Genomic DNA, 16,095 nt, shown 5'->3' with positions numbered 1-16,095 from the left:
CCTAAAACCTCCATCTTGCTTTATATCCATTACTATATTCTAAACCCTTAAACTTTAAGTTTTCCACCCTGTGATGTCACACACTTCTATCCAAACTCCACACCCACAATCCCAGTTCCATCATTCCATTTCGGAAGCTGCTCCACACCCTCAGGTCAATGCAGAATTCTCCTGGGGGTCAGTGCCTGGCAGCACAGAAAGTCTGAAATTCTCAGTGTCCAGGGTTCCAACAGCTTCCCTGTGTCCTGGTGGGAATGTGGGACACCTGAGGAGCCCCACGTCAGCCCCACAGTCCTGAGCACATCCCCTGCTCTGGGGTTTTGCAGTTCCCTTCCCTCTGAGGCTGTGGGAACCTGGGAGTCATGGAATGGTTTGGGCTGGAAGGGACCTTAAAGCCCCTCCAGTGCCACCTCTGCCATGGCAGGGACACCTTCCACTATGCCAGGCTGCTCCAACCCCATCCAGCCTGGCCTTGGGCACTGCCAGGGATCCAGGGGCAGCCCTGGGAATCTGTGCCAGGGCCCCACAGGAAGCCATGGATGGGCCTGACCTTTTCCATGGGCTCTCAGATGACCACAGCTCTGTCCCCAGGCCTGCCCAGACCAGGTTTTGCTGGACACAGCTCTGTGCCCACATCCTGCCCTTTGGAGCAGCCCCAGGGACCGTGGGTGGATGGAGGGGCTAGAGCTGCCGTGCCAAGGACACGAGGAGGGAGCACGGCCCGAGCTCACCCAGCCCTGCAGGAAATGGGCAGGGTCAGTGCCCGGCCAGACATCCCGGGGGGACAGGAGCTCACAGCTCCCCCAGCACTGCCAAGGCCACCGTGAGCCCTGTCCCCAAGTGCCGCCTCCACAGGGCTGTGAAACCCCTCTGTGACAGTGTCCACAGGATGAGGGAAGAGATGAGGATCTGACTCCATGTTTCAGAAGGCTTGATTTATTTATATATTTAATATATATTTATAGTATTATTTAATATTATTTATAGTATTATTTAATATATATATTTAAAATAAAGATAGAAATTTCTATATTTATATATTTAATTATATATTTTATATTAAAATTTTGGCCATTCTGCCATTGCCCTGTGACAGTGTTCACAGGGGTCCGAGGATGAGGGAAGAGATGAGGATCTGACTCCATGTTTCAGAAGGCTGATTTATTATTTTATTACATATATTATATTAAAATGGTACTAAAGGAATAGAAGAAAGGATTTCATCAGAAGGCTGGCTAAGGATAGAATAGGAATGATAACAAAGGTTTGTGTCTTGGACAGAGAGTCCGAGCCAGCTGACTGTGACCATTAATTAGAAACAACCACATGAGACCAATCCCAGATGCACCTGTTGCATTCCACAGCAGCAGATAACCATTGTTTACATTTTGTTCCTGAGGCCTCTCAGCTTCTCAGGAGGAAAAATCCTAAGGAAAGGATTTTTCATAAAATGTGTCTGTGACACCCCTGCAGGGATGGGGACCCAGAGCAGCCAGGCAGGGCAGGCCTTGGAGCACCAGAATTTGTTTCCAGAGCCCCCATGCCAAGGTTTTTTCCTCTCCTCAAGCTTTCACCTCCCACTCCCAGTGGAAAACCCAGGGAGGGCGCTGGCTGGGCCCCTTCAGGCACGACAAGGATTTGTCCAGAGCAGCTGGGGCAGCCCCTGGATCCCTGGCAGTGCCCAAGGCCAGGCTGGATAGGATTGGAGCAGCCTGGGACAGTGGAAGGTGTCCCTGCCATGGCAGACCTGGATGGGCTTTATGGTTCCTCCCACCCAAACCATTCCATGGCTCCATTGATGCTCAACCCCCCAGACCCAAACTTTGGGCAGCCAAACCACGCCAGGGGTGTGGTGAGACCCCCAGGCCAGCTCAGAGCTGACAGATGACGCCAATCCTGGGAAGCAGGAAAGGATTAAAGGAGCTTTCTGGGACGTGGGACCTTCCTGTGCCCTTGGCCATGTCCATGTGACATCTCCTGATCCTGTGGGTTGTTCCTCATGGGAAGCCTCTTTGCAGTTTGATGTTGCAACAGATTTGAGGAGGATTTCCTCCATAATCCAGCTCTCCTGAGAGCAGGAATGGTGCCAAACCGGAGCTCTGTGCCTGGGTTTGCACTTTTTATCCCAGGGTGGGAGGGAAACCTCGCACACCCTGCTCCCCACAAGGGGACAGCCACACCCTGCCCTGTCCCTGCCCTGCTGCCACCCTGTGGGCTGGCACAGGAGCTGCTCAGCTGGGAAGGAGCCAGGAGATCCCAGACCCCTGCCTGGCTGCAGGGAACCATCCAGCTGTTGGATGGGTTGTGGTTCACAGGCCATGGAGAGGCACCTCCAGGTGGGACTGTGTCCAGGTGGGCACCATCCAGGGGTTGCTGGGAATTTGGGGCTTCAGTGGATGCTCTTCCTGTGCATTTAGTGGTGCAGGGAGAGCCCTGCCTCAGGGGCAGCCCCAGACCAGGGTAACCCTCACCCTGCCATGTGCTCCTCACACCAGCCCTGGGGTGGGGATGCTCTGTGTGCAGGGTGCTTTGTGTGCAGAGTGTTTTGTGCATGCACTGAGCTCTGTGTGCAGAGTGCTCCATCTGCAGGGTGTTCCCTGTGCTGGGTTCTCTATATGCAGGGTGCCCTGTGTACTGGGTGCTCTCTATTCAGGGGTGCTCCCTGTGCAGGGTGCTCCATGTTCAGGGTGTTCTGTGTACAGGATGCTCTGTTCAGGGGTGCTCTGTGTTCAGGGTGCTCTGCGTGCAGGGTGTTCCCTGTGCAGGGTGCTCCCTGTGCTGGGTTCTTTGTGTGCAGGGTGCTCCTTGTTCAGGGTGTTCTGTGTGTGCAGGATGCTCCATGTTTGGGGCTGCTCCCTGTGCAGGGTGCTCTGTGTGTGCAGGGTGCTCTGTTCAGGGTGCTCCCTGCTCAGGGTTGTTCTGTGTGCAGGATGCTCCATGTTCAGGGTGCTCCATGTTTAGGGATGTTCTGTGTGCAGGGTGCTCTGTGCTCAGGGGTGCTCTGTTTGCAGGGTGCTCCATGTTTAGGGGTGTTCCATGTTCAGGGTGTTCTGTGTGCAGGGTGCTCCCTTCTCAGGGGTGTTCTGTGTGCAGGGTGCTCTGTGTTCAGGGGTTCTCCTTATTCAGGGGTGCTCTGTGTGCAGGGTGTCCCGTGTGCAGTGAGCTCCATGTGCAGGGTGATCCATGTTCAGGGGTACTCCATGTACAGGGTGCTCCCTTTTCAGGGGTGCTCTGTGTGCTGGGTTCTCTGTGTGCAGAGTGCTCTGTGTGCAGAGTGCTCTGTGTGCTGGGTTCTCTGTGTGCAGGGTGCTCTCTGTGTGCAGGGTGCTCCCTGTTCAGGGACGCTCTGTGTGCAGGATGCTCTATGTGCAGTGAGCTGTGTGTACAGGGATGATCCCTGTGCAGGGTGCTCTGTGCTCAGGAGTGCTCCACACGCAGGGTGCTCCATGTTCAGGGTGCTCTGTTTCAGGGGTGCTCCATCTGCAGGGTTCTCTGTGTGCAGGGTGCTCCCTTTTCAGGGGTGCTCCTTGTGCATGGTCCCCATGTTCAGGGTGCTCTGTGTGCAGGGTGCTCAGTTCAGGGTGTTCCCTGCTCAGGGGGGCTCTGTGTGCAGTGATCTCCATGTTCAGGGTGCTCCCTGTGCTGGGTTCTCTGTGTGCAGGGTGCTCCATGAGGAGGGTGCTCCATGTTTAGGGATGTTGTGTGTGCAGGGTGCTCTGTGCAGTGTGCTCTGTGTGCAGGGTGCTCCATGAGGAGGGTGCTCCATGTTTAGGGATGTTGTGTGTGCAGGGTGCTTTGTGCAGTGTGCTCTGTGTGCAGGGTGCTCCCAGCTCGGGGTGCTCTGTGTGTGCAGGGTGCTCCTAGCTCAGGATGCTCTTTGTTCAGAGGTGCTCCATGTGCAGTGAGCTCTGTGAGCAGGGTGCTCTGTGTGCAGGGTGTTCTGTGTTCAGGGGTGCTCCATGTTCAGGGGTGCTCTGTGTGCAGGGTGCTCTGTGTGCAGGGTGCTCCCTTTTCAGGGGTGCTCCCTGTGCAGTGTGAAGTCTCCCTGAGGAGATGGATCCCCCTCAGCACAGCCAGGACACATCAGATCCAGCTCCAAACTCTTTAATGTCCCACCCTTGGCTCACAGCTCAGCACCAAGGGTGCTCTCCCCCCTGGGATGATCTTCCCCCCCAGCAACCTCCCCTGGACCTCGTGTCCCCCCCAGGCCACACACTCAGAGCTGGCTGAACCCAAACAGCATTTCCAGCTTGTAGGAGCCTCTGGAAGGAGAATCCATGGGGGAGCCCAACAATCAGGGGTGGAAAATGGGGCTGTGAGTCCCCAGCCCTGCTGAGCCATCCTTGGGGACAACCACAGCTCCAGGTGTGGCAAAGGGACATCCAGGAGATGCAGTCACAACAAGGGGTTTTAAGGGGGCACCTTGCTCTGTTTTTGGGGGCACCTTGCTCTGTTTTGAGTCCCCATCCTGCCCTGCTCTGCTCCCTTAGGGCACCGTCCTGCTGGGACAGTGGCAGGGCTGCAGGACACCTCCTCAGGGGACAAGGGACACCTTCCTGATATCCCTGAGCTCCCTCTGCCTATTTGCTCCTCCTGGCTGTGTCCCCCTGGCCCTGGGGGCTGTCCCTGTCCTCCCCTGGCCCCAGCAGAGGCTGCTCCATGTCCTGCTCCCTGTGATCACTCATGGACATCTCGGCCAGGGCCTCGGCCATGGCCTGCTGGACACTCTCAGTCAGTTTGGGGACATCCTTTGGGCTCAGGCCACACGTTTCCACCCTGGGAAGGACTTGGATGGTGCAGGTCCCTGGGAGAGGAGGGAAAATCCAGAGATGTGTTAGAGGATCCCAGCAGGAATGGGGTAGTCCCGCAGGCATCTTCCACCCCAGCTGCCTCCGCACCCCTCAGCATCCTTCAGACACCCCCAGGTGCCTCATCCCCAGTGCCAGCCCTGCCCTCTGCCATGGGAATTCCTGCCCATCCCTTACCTGAGGTGAATCTCTTCTCCTCGGGGCTGAAGAAGTCCCTGTACGGGGAGATCACGATGGGGACAATGGGAACCTACAGGACACAAAGCGTTGAGGGGGCCACAGAGAGAGCTCTCTCCAGGTGGGACTCCTGCTCCTGCCTGCCCCTCCTTGGTGCTGCCCAGCACCATGTCCCTCCTTGGGGACCAAATCCCTCCATCCTTGGGAACCAAACCCCTGCATCCCTGGGAACCAAATCCCCTTATCTCTGGGGACCACACCCCCCCATCCCTGGGGACCAAATCTTGCACATCCCTGGGGACCAAAGCTCCTCATCCCTGAGGACAAAACCCCCATCCCTGGGGACAAAACCCCTGCATCCCTGGAGATCAAATCCCTGCATCCCTAGGGACAAAATTCCTATCCCTGAGGACCAAATCCCTGCATCCCTGGTGACCAAATCCCTGCATCACTGGGGACCAAATCCCTCATCTCTGGGGAGAAAATCTCCCCATCCCTGGGGACCAAACCCCCCCTCCTCGGAGATCAAACCCCCGATCCCTGAGGACAAAAGATCCCCATCCCTTGGGACCAAACCTCCCCATCTTTGGAGACCAAATCCCTGCCTCCCTGGGGACCAAGCCTCCCCATCCCTGGGGACCAAACCCTTCATCCTTGGGGACCAAATTCCCCCATCCCTGGGGACCAAACCCCCCCCCATCCCTCTGCCCCAGAGTTCACACCCACTCTGTTCCATCCAGGGTGAGCCAAAGGGAAGGAATAATTTTGGAAAAGGCCTCCAAGCCCATTGAGTCCAACATTTGATTGCCCATTTCCTTACCTGGGCCTGCACGGCCAGGTGGAAAGCGCCACGCTTGAAGGGCAGCATGGACCTTCCTGGGTTCCTGGTGCCTTCAGGGAAAACCCACACACGGAGCTGCAGGGGACAGGGACAGAGGTGACCCCGTGTTTTAGGACAGAGGTGACCCTGTGTTTAGACCCCTGAAAGGTGTGGTTGGGGTGTGTGTTCTATCACCATCTGTTAGAGTGAGGCAGTTATCTCTGTTCATTGGGCATTTTCTTTATCTCTCCCACAGCCAATCCTCCCTCCAGGAGATCTCTCCTGTCCGTGGGCCATTAATTATTAATTATCTTCTGTCCATGGCTAGTGAGTCTCCCTGCATGGCTGATCAAATTCCATCATCCCATGGGGAGATGCTCCGCCCAGGGGAGGAGCCAAGCATTCCTACCTGGATCCAATCTGGGGTTTGAAACATTCCTACCTGGATCCAATCTGAGATTTCAAGCATTCCTACCTGGATACAATCTGAGGTTTGGGACACCACAGCAGCCTTTGCCCACTGCATTCCCAGAGGAGCAGCTTTCTGCTGGCCTGCATGGCCAGAGGGAGCCCAGGCCCATCTCCAGCAGCCCTGGAGCTGCAGAGGAAAACTCCCCCCTTGTGCAGGATCCCTGCTCCAGCAGAACCACAGCTGGCACTGCAGGAGGGCTGAGCCCCCATGGGATGGGGCTGTGCCACCACCCTGGCACACAGGGGGCAGGGCATGGTCTGACTCTGTCCATGGTTGTTGGTTTTGTTTGTACTATAGCATTTGTATTTTTTGGTTTCCTAATAAAGAACTGTTATTCCTACTCCCATATCTTTGCCTGAGAGCCCCTTAATTTCACAATTATAATAATTCAGAGGGAGGGGGTTTGCATTTTCCATTTCAAGGGAGGCTCCTGCCTTCCTTAGCAGACACCTGGCTTTCCAAACCAAGACACCCCGACCTCAGGTGGGTGAGTCCTGCCCACAGCCTGTGACATTCACATTCTCTGAAAAAATCCCTTCACCCAGGATTTTTCTCCTGAGAAGCTGAAAGGCCGCTGAGAGGCCTCAGAGAAAAATGAAAACAATAATTATCTGATTTGCTTCTCCTGTATTTTCCTCCTTTGGGATGTGTTTGGAGATTGTTTACCCACAGGTGATTGTTTCATTGGATTCTGCTGTGAGTTGTTTTCACTCTTTGGCCAATCAGGGCCAAGCTGTGTCGGGACTCTGGAAAGAGTCACGAGTTTTCATTATTATCATTTAGCATTCAGTAAGAATCCTTTCTGTATTCTTTAGTATAGTATAGTATAGTATAGTATTCTTTAATAGAATATAGTATAATAATATATTATATTATATTATATTATATTATATTAATAAATATGAATGCATTCAATGTATTAATTTATTTAATATTCTATATTAATACTCTATTAATATATAATAATAAATTCTATAATAATTATTCTTTAATAGAATATGGTATAATTAATAGAATATAGAATATAGTATAATTAATAGAATATAGTATAATAAAGTAATAATATAGTATAATAAAGTAATTAAAAAGTAATATTATAGTACAATAAAGTAAAAATAAAGTAATAATTATGGAGTAATAACTCCATATAATAACATTGAGTTAGGTGCATTGCTCTTCCCTGCCAGGGGGCTTGCTGTGCATTCACATTAACAGCCCCTGACCCCCCTGGTGTCCCCCAGCTGTGTCCCTCACGTTCTCTCTCCTCATGGTGCTGGCAGTGCGGGTGATGACCTCGATGGCCGCGTCCCTGCGCTGGCGCTCGATGAAGATGATGCCACTGAGCCAGCAGGCCCAGCCCACCGTGCCCAGGTAGAGCAGCTCCCGCTTGGCGATGGGCACGCAGCGCTCGGGAATCACCTCCACCATTCCTGGGGCAGGAGAACACCCATTAATACTTTCCCAACCCATGGCAGTGACAGCAGAAAAATCACCTGGGAAAACTGCTTGGAAATGGAACCCCTGGGCTGGACCAACCAGCTGGATATCAGCAATAAATTCTGCAGCTCAGCCCTGAGAGGTGATAATTGCAGAGAGGTGATTATCAGTCCTGAGAGGTGATAACTGCAGAGAGCAACTCTCTGGAGAGGCCAAATTACATCAGTGGACAGATTAATTAATCATTTATACCCTATTATAATTTATATTCTAAGTAATCATTTATACCCTAATATAATTTATACCCTAAGTAATCATTTATACCTTAATATAATTTATACACTATCTAATAATTTATACCCTAATATAGGACCAGGTTGGGGTTGTTTTAGCCTTGACTTAAAGGGTTTTAAGCTATCCCCAATCCCAGGACCACCCCGTGGCATCCCCTCCCATTGTCCCTCCTCTCCCTCCAGCACAGCCCAGTCCCAAAACCCCTCCTGGTCCGTTCCCACCACACATCCCTGCCCTGATCCCGGTGCTGACCCCCCCAAATCCATCCTGGCGCACTCCTGGAGCCCGCAGATATTCCGGGGGTCCCCCCCACGCACCCATGAGGTCCAGGGAAGCCTGGTGGTTGCAGACGATCACGAAGGGGCCCGGCAGCCGCAGCCGCTCCGAGCCCCTCACCCGCATCCTGATGCCGTAGAAGCGCTTGAGGGGCAGGAGCGCCGCCCGCAGGAGCCTGTCGAGATAAGGGACCAGATAAGCGACGAGATAAGGGACAACATAAGGGATGAAATAAGGAACGAGATAAGGGACGAGATAAGGATCGAGATAAGGGACGACATAAGGGATGAGATAATGAACGAGATAAGGCAGAGGGATACGTGCGGGGAACGGCTCTGGGCGGGCGGGGTTAGGCTGGGCTGCCCTGCTGGACTCAGGCTCAAGGAATTTTGGATGGATTTCTCACACGTTTGCAGCCTGTGAGGCTCAGAACTCGCCTGGCTCCCACCTGAGCTGAGCCCAGCTCCTGGCTCAGAGCAGAGGGAGCAGCATGAGGTGGTGGCAGGGAAAAACCGGGATTTTGATGTGCAGGGATGATGGGAAAGCAAAAAGAGAAGGGGTGGGATGGAGATAGGGACGGGAAAAGGGGTGGAGATGGAGACAGGGACGGGAAAGGAGATGGGGGTGGGGACGGGGATGGGGATGAGGTTTGGGGATGGGGATGAGGTTTGGGGATAGGGATAGGGATGGGGATGAGGTTTGGGGATGGGGATGGGATCTTCACATCCCACCGAGGACAAAATCTCTCTGCCCCGGCGAGCCTCCCCAGGTGCTCAGCTGGATCCATGTGTGGATGGAAATCCCAGACTTCCAAAGCCAGAGGCGGATCCCAGCAGGGAGGAGCTGAGCTGGGGATGGGTGGCAGAGGGACAGACAGATCCCCAGTGATGTGGGGGACACCAGGGATCGCCCCTGCACCGCTTTGTGCGGCAGGGGGAAGGGAAAACCAGCTCGGACATTCCTATGGGAAATCACAAATGGCTCCACCGGAGCCGCAGTGTCGGGAAGAGAAGGATCTGAGCGGTGTCACACCCCGGGAGGGCTGGACAGGAGGAGGAATATCGGGATGGCAGCGATGGGTGACGCTCAGGACGGGAATAATGAGAGGAGTGGAGGGAGGAGGGGGCACCAGGGATTCCAGCAGCCGTGGAGACAAAATCCTGGGACACGTCGGTGTTGGAATGCGGCACTGTCCGACCCACAGAGGGTCTGTGCCAGGGTCCCCACATCTGTCACTGCCCCCAGGGGACAGCGCAGGACTCAGGGAAGGGCTCAGCACCAGGTGAGAAGGGAGAAGGCAGCACAGGGTCCACGGTATCGCCCCCATCCCTCGGGAACCGCAGGCTCGAAGATACCGGAGGATCCGAGGAGGAGCGGTGCTCCAAAGCCAGGATAATGAGAGGGAAGCGTCATCCCGCAGGCTCCGGGATCCGGAGGAGAGGGAGCTGGGCGGGCACGGAGCTGCGGTGGGACGAGATAAGCGGCGCTGATAAGGCGGGAGAGGCGCGGCCTCCCTCGGGATCGCCGCCCAGGCGGAAGCGCTGGAGCGGCCCGGGTTGAGCCCGGCGTTCCCCGGGAAGAACCCGGGACAGGCTGCGGAACCGCCGGTACTGCCGAACCACCGCCGGGAACACCGAACCACCGTCGGGAACACCGAACCGCCGCCGGGAACACCGAACCTTGGACTGATAATGCCGAACCTCAGACTGATAACACCGAACCACCGCCGGTACCACTGAACCAGCTCCAGGAACGCCAAACTACCACCAGTACCACCGAACCACCTTCAGTACCACTGAACCACCACCGGGAGCACCAAACCTCGGACTAATACAACCAAACCTCGGACTGATAAGACCGAACCACCACCGGTACCACTGAACCTTGGGCTGAAAACACTAAACCACCACCGGGAACACCAAACTACTGCCGGGAACACCAAACCTCAGACTGATAACACCAAACCACCACCAGTACCACCGAGCCACCGCTGGGAACACCAAACCTCAGATCGGGAACACCAAACCACCACCAGTACCACTGAACCACTGCTGGTACCACCGAACCTCAGGCTGATAACACCAAACCACTGCTAGTACCACCGCTGCAGCACTGCCAGTACCACCAACCACTGCCGGGAACACCGGACCTCTGACCAGTACCACCGAACCTCGGACTGGTAATGCCGAACCTCAGACTGGTACCACCGAACCACCGCTGGTACCACTGAACCTCGGGCTGAAAACACCAAACCATCACCGGGAAGACTGAACCGCTGCTGGGAACACAGAACTCAGACTGATAACACCAAACCTCCGGTCAGGAACACCAAACCACCACCGGGAAAACCGAACCTCAGACCGGTACCACCGAACCGAGTGGGTGGTACCACTGAACCTCAGACCGGTACCACCGAACCACCACTGGGAACAATGAAGCACACCGGGAACACCAAACCTTGGACTGGTAACACTGAACCTCTGTCTGGTAACACCAAACCCCCACCAGTACCACTGAGCCTCTGATCAGGGACACCAAACCTCAGACTGATAACACTGAACCACCTCTGGGAACACCAAACCACCACCGGTACCACCAAACTACTGCTGGGAACACTGAACCATCACTGGTTCCACTGAACCTAAGACTGATTACACCGAACCATCACCAGGAACACCAAACCACTGCCGGGAGCACTGAACCATCACCAGTACCACCAAAGCTCGGACTGATAACACCAAATCACCGCCAGGAATGCTGAACCTCAGACTGATAACACCAAACCTGGGACCAGTACCACCAAACCTCAGACCGGTAATACCGAACCACCACCAGTACCACCAAACCTTGGACTAGTACCACCGAACCCCAGACTGGTAACACCGAACCACCACCGGTACCACCAAACCACCTCCAGGAACACTGAACTTCCAGCCAGGAACACCGAACCACCACTGGGAACACTGACTCTCAGACCGGGAACACCAAACCTCCAACCAGTACCACCGAACCTCGATTGATAGCACCAAACCTAGACTGATAACACTGAACCATCACGGGTACCACCAAACCTCAGGCTGGGAACACCAAACCACCACCAGGAACACTGAACTTCGGATGGGGAATAGCAAACCTCAGGCCGGTACCACCAAATCTTGGACTGATAACACTGAACTTCTGACCAGTACCACCGAACCTCCAGGTGACAACACCGAACCTGCAGCCACGCTCCCACTGTGGGCCAGGATCCCTCCACACAAATCCTCAGAGTTTCTCAAGCTGGGACATTTTCCTGTGTAATTACATCTGTGCTCATCCTGCCTGGGAATCCAGCAGTGGGATTGCAACACCCTGAGCGCGCCCATGCCTTCTCCCGGTGTTACACTGAGATGTTATCTCCTCCCCGCTGTTATCTCCCCAGTGTTGTTATCTCCCTGGTGTTATCTATCTCCCTGCTTCCACCCCCGGGAGCAGAGTCGGGACAGGGCTGTGATCAGGACATGGCTGTGACAGGGACAGGGCTGTGCCCCTGACAGGTGATGGCACCAAGACATCCCAAAACCATAAAAACATGGAACGGTTTGGGTTGGAAGGGACCTTAAACCCACCCAGAGCCACCTCAGCCATGGCAGGGACACCTCCCACTGTCCCAGGCTGCTCCAAGCCCCATCCAGCCTGGCCTGGGACACTTCCAGGAATGGGGCAGCCATGGAATAATCTGTGCCAGGGCTGTCCACCCTCAATCTCTCTGCCAACGTGCTGTTCCTGGGTCTCCCATGGGCAAAACCAGAGCCAGGGACGCAGCACTGGCCATGTATCTGCCCCCTGCCCTGATGGTTCCTCCAAACCCCGCCATTACCCACCCAGGTGATGACCCCAACATTGCCATGGCCAGGAATGATCCCTTTTATGTTATTTCATCCCTCAGGGACCACAAATCCCAACTCCAGCATAGCCTGACCCTCCCTGGGCACAGGCAATACCACAAGCTGCCCTTCACTGCCCCATGGATGTGACCACAGCCCCGGCCTTGGCCCCAGGGCTCTGTGACCCAGCTGTGGTTCTGGCCAGGGCAGGACAGAGCCTGTGGCCACAAACCACAGGATTTCCTTGCTGAGCCAAGCCCCAGCCAGCTCTCTCCTTCCCCATCCCTCACTCACCTCATGTTCTCCACGGAGCGTCCCCGGAAGGCAGCCAGGGGGGACAGCAGGGTGGCCAAGGCCACGATCCAGCAGTTGAAGAAGGCCACCTTGCAGAGGAACTGGATGTGGGGGCTGCACCTGTAGAGCAGCAGCACTGCCAGGGGCAGGAGCAGCAGCCCCTGGAGCAGCAGCAGGTCCATGGTGCTGCCCCAGCTCAGCCCGGGCCAGGTGAATCAGGAGGATCCTGTGTGGGTGGCTGGGGCTGGCCCAGGGGAAGACTCTCTATGGAGCTCATCCTGAGGATGGAGTGGCTCAGGTGGAAGCAGGACACCCACCCAGGGGTGGAGAGTGGCTGTGAGTCACACGGGGACCCTGAGTCACCTGAGGTGTCGCTGCTGTCACCTCCTGGGCCATTGAAGACTCCAGGTCGGTGAGATCAGACATGCTGCTCACTGAACCCTTCCTGTCCTGGGTATCTGTCCTGTGTTGCCACATTTCCCTTCACAGAGAAAAGCAAGGCACAATTCTTCCCAAGGATTTCTGAGATTCACGTTCTCTGAACCTCCGAGAAAGGGAAAACACAATTCTTACTTATCACTTGTTGTGCCTGTGTTTGTGCAAAAGTAGAATGCAGTATGGAGATTTTTTACCCAAAGTCATGGTGTTTTGTTTCCTTGGCCTGTCAGGGACAGGTGTGTAGCCTCACATTTCTCTTCACAGAGTAAAGCAAGGCACAATTCTTCCCAAGAATATTTCTGGGTTTCACATTCTTTGAACCTCAGAGAAAGAAAACACAATTCTTATCTCATTTATGCTCTTGTGTTTGTGCCAAAGTAAAATGGAATATGGACATTGTTTACCCAAAGTGATGGTATTTGGGTTCCTTGGCCTGTCAGGGCCAGGTGTGTAACCCCACATTTCTCTTCACAGAGAAAAGCAAGGCACAATTCTTCCCAAGAATATTCATATCTCATTTGCTGTGCCTGTGTTTGTGCCAAAGTAGAATGCAATATGGCGATTGTTTACCCAAAGTGATGGAGTTTTGTTTCCTTGGCCTGTCAGGGCCAGATGTGTGTGTGTGTTGGACTGTTGGGTGACAGTCACAGGATTCTGTGCAGGGTTGAGTGCTTGGCAGGTTCAGTTTAGATGTATAGAATAATATAAAGTCATTAATCAGCTTTCTGATGTCCATGGAGTCAGATCCATCATTCTCTCTCCCTCACCAACATCAGAGTCACTTTGATTCCCAATAGTCCTGGCCAGGGGCTGCCAGCCCTGGGACAGGGAGGCTCAGCTGGTGGGGACAGCAGGAGCTGCTCCGGTCCATGCTGGGCACCCAAACCTCCCCCTGCAGAGCCTCGGATGGCTGGGACACATCTCCCACCTGGGAAGGCAGCAGGAACTCCTGCTCCCCTCCCCTGCTCAGTTTGGGCAGCAGGAGCCCCTCTGCCCTTCCCCTCCAGTGCCCAGCTTGTGTCCCCAGGGTCCCACAGTGCCTGGGGACTGGGGTGGCTCTGTCACCCCTCTCTGCCAGTCCTGTAGGGGTGGCAGCCCTTGGCCCAGTTGGCAACCAGGGGCCGTGTTGCATGAGGTGTTTTCAGGGGTGCAATTAGCACAGGCTGTAATTAACCTCTCCTCCTGCTCTGGTGCCTTGCAGGATCCAGGCCAGCCCCCTGGAAACTCCTAGAACCAAGTCCTGGTGACAGCAGGGACACTGGGCCGGTGTCAGCCCCCAGCCCCTCCGGTCCATTCCCAAATCAGGAATCCCAGAATTCCAGGAGGGTTTGGGTGGGAAGGACCTCACAGCCCACCCAGTGCCATGGCAGGGACACCTGCCACCATCCCAGGTGCCTCCAAGACCATTCCCACCTGGCCTGGGGCACCCGCAGGGCTGGGGAAGGGGGGACATCCCTGTGCTGCTGCCATCCCTGGGCTCAGCCTTGACCCAGCAGCAGCAAAATCCCCTTGTGCCTCCCCTTGTGCCTCTCTGGGGTCTGCCAGTCCCCGCAGGCACACCTGGGCATTGCCACCTCTGCTGGGACCCCCAGCCCTCCCTGGCAGGCCCCAGCCTCAGCCCAGCATCTCTGCATCACTGCCCTGACACTGTGATATTTTCTGAAAAATCCCTTTTGCCAGGATCTTTTCTCCTGGGAAGCTGGGGAGCTTCAGCTTCTCCATGTTTTACTGCTTTGGGATGTGATTTGGAGAATTGTTTACCCAGCGTGTGTCATTGTTTTTAATTAATGGCCAATCACAGGCCCAACTGTGTCGGGGCTCTGGTCAGTCACAAGATTTTATTATTAATTCCTTTCTTAACAGGATTTTATTGTTCATTCCTTTCTAGCCTTCTGATGTCTCCTTTCTATTCTTTTAGTGTAGTTTTAGTATATAATTTTCTTTTAATATAATATAACATCATAAATTAATAAATCAGCCTTCTGAAACATGGAGTCAAGATTCCCATCTCTCCCCTCGTCCTGGGGACCCTCAAACACCACCCCCGTTCCCTCCCACCCTGGAGGTGACAGAGCTGTCCCCAGGCTCTGGCCAGGCTGGAGCTGCCCCAGTTTGACCAGGGTTACGTCCAGCAGGGCTGTTGCAATGCCCATTGCTTCACCCTCCCATTCCTCTCATTATTCTCATGTTAAAGCAAAGATTGGTCACATCCCGAGCCCACCCTTCCTGCCCTGCCCATTCCAGGTGACTCCTCACTCCTCCTCCCCATTCTGTGTCCTTGGGGGATCCTTTGGGCACCATCTGCTCTCCCATCCATCCCAGCCTTGCTTCTGGATGCCTCCTTCAGTCCCCTCCATCACAGACATCTTTTATGGAAAATCCTTTCCTTAGGATGGTTCCTCCTGAGAATCTGGGAGGCCTCAGGAACAAAATGTAAACAATGGTTATCTGCTGCTGTGGAATGCAACAGGTGCATCTGGGATTGGTCTCATGTGGTTGTTTCTAATTAATGGCCAATCACAGCCAGCTGGCTCAGAGCCACAACCCTTTGTTATCATTCTTTCTTATTCTATTCTTAGCCAGCCTTCTGATGAAATCCTTCCTTCTATTCTTTTAGTATAGTTTTAATGTAATATATATCATAAAATAATAAATCAGCCTTCTGAAACATGGAGTCAGATCCCCATCTCTTCCCTCGACTTAAGACCTCTGTGAACACGGTCACAAGTCAAGGCACATCCCATCCCCAATATTGGTAATACCAATACAGAAGGTTTCCAGCTCCTTTGGAGATGGATTTCCCAGGAATTCAGCCCCATGGATGGCTCATTTGTCCATGCAAACCACATGTGGTTGTTTCTAATTAATGGCCAATCACAGCCAGCTGGCTCAGAGCCACAAGCCTTTGATATCATTCTTTCTTTTTCTATTCTTAGCCTAGCCTAGCCTTCTGATGAAATCCTTTCTTCTATTCTTTTAGTATAGTTATATATATATATATATATATATATATATATATATATATATACATATCATATAATAATATAATAAAATAATATATAACAAATATAGAAATTATATTATATTATATTATATTATATTATATTATATTATATTATATTATATTATATTATATTATATTATATTATATTATGTTACATTAAATCAAGCCTTCTGAAACATGGGGTCAGATCCTTGTCTCTCCCCTCACCC

The 16,095-nt window shown here is 53.6% G+C and overlaps 1 protein-coding gene across 1 annotated transcript; it reads right to left on the bottom strand.

The window, feature by feature from the left end:
* Positions 1-4,432: 4,432 nt before the first annotated feature.
* On the bottom strand, positions 4,433-12,626 carry LOC132084335 (1-acyl-sn-glycerol-3-phosphate acyltransferase alpha-like). Its single transcript, XM_059489405.1, has 6 exons — positions 12,445-12,626; positions 8,326-8,459; positions 7,532-7,707; positions 5,806-5,901; positions 4,986-5,058; positions 4,433-4,804 (listed from the first exon to the last, which is right to left on the bottom strand). Exons 1-6 carry the CDS (start codon positions 12,624-12,626, stop codon positions 4,581-4,583), a joined length of 885 nt encoding a protein of 294 aa, XP_059345388.1. The 3' UTR covers positions 4,433-4,580.
* Between the last annotated feature and the right edge of the window lie 3,469 nt (positions 12,627-16,095).

The sequence above is a fragment of the Ammospiza nelsoni genome, chromosome 26, assembly GCF_027579445.1.
Source record: "Ammospiza nelsoni isolate bAmmNel1 chromosome 26, bAmmNel1.pri, whole genome shotgun sequence".
Classification (NCBI taxonomy): Eukaryota; Metazoa; Chordata; class Aves; order Passeriformes; family Passerellidae; genus Ammospiza; species Ammospiza nelsoni.
The sequence above is the reverse complement of the archived record's forward strand: the minus strand, read 5'-3'. Positions and strand labels throughout refer to the sequence as shown.

Bases quoted from the DNA above. Each gene is read 5' to 3' on its own strand.
- LOC132084335 (XM_059489405.1), bottom strand. From the start codon at position 12,626: ATGGACCTGCTGCTGCTCCAGGGGCTGCTGCTCCTGCCCCTGGCAGTG. The intron at 8,460-12,444 runs GTGAGTGAGGGA...TTATCTCGACAG, and splicing joins CGCTCCGTGGAGAACATGAG to GCTCCTGCGGGCGGCGCTCC. The intron at 7,708-8,325 runs GTGCGTGGGGGG...CTCCTGCCCCAG, and splicing joins GGCTTCCCTGGACCTCATGG to GAATGGTGGAGGTGATTCCC.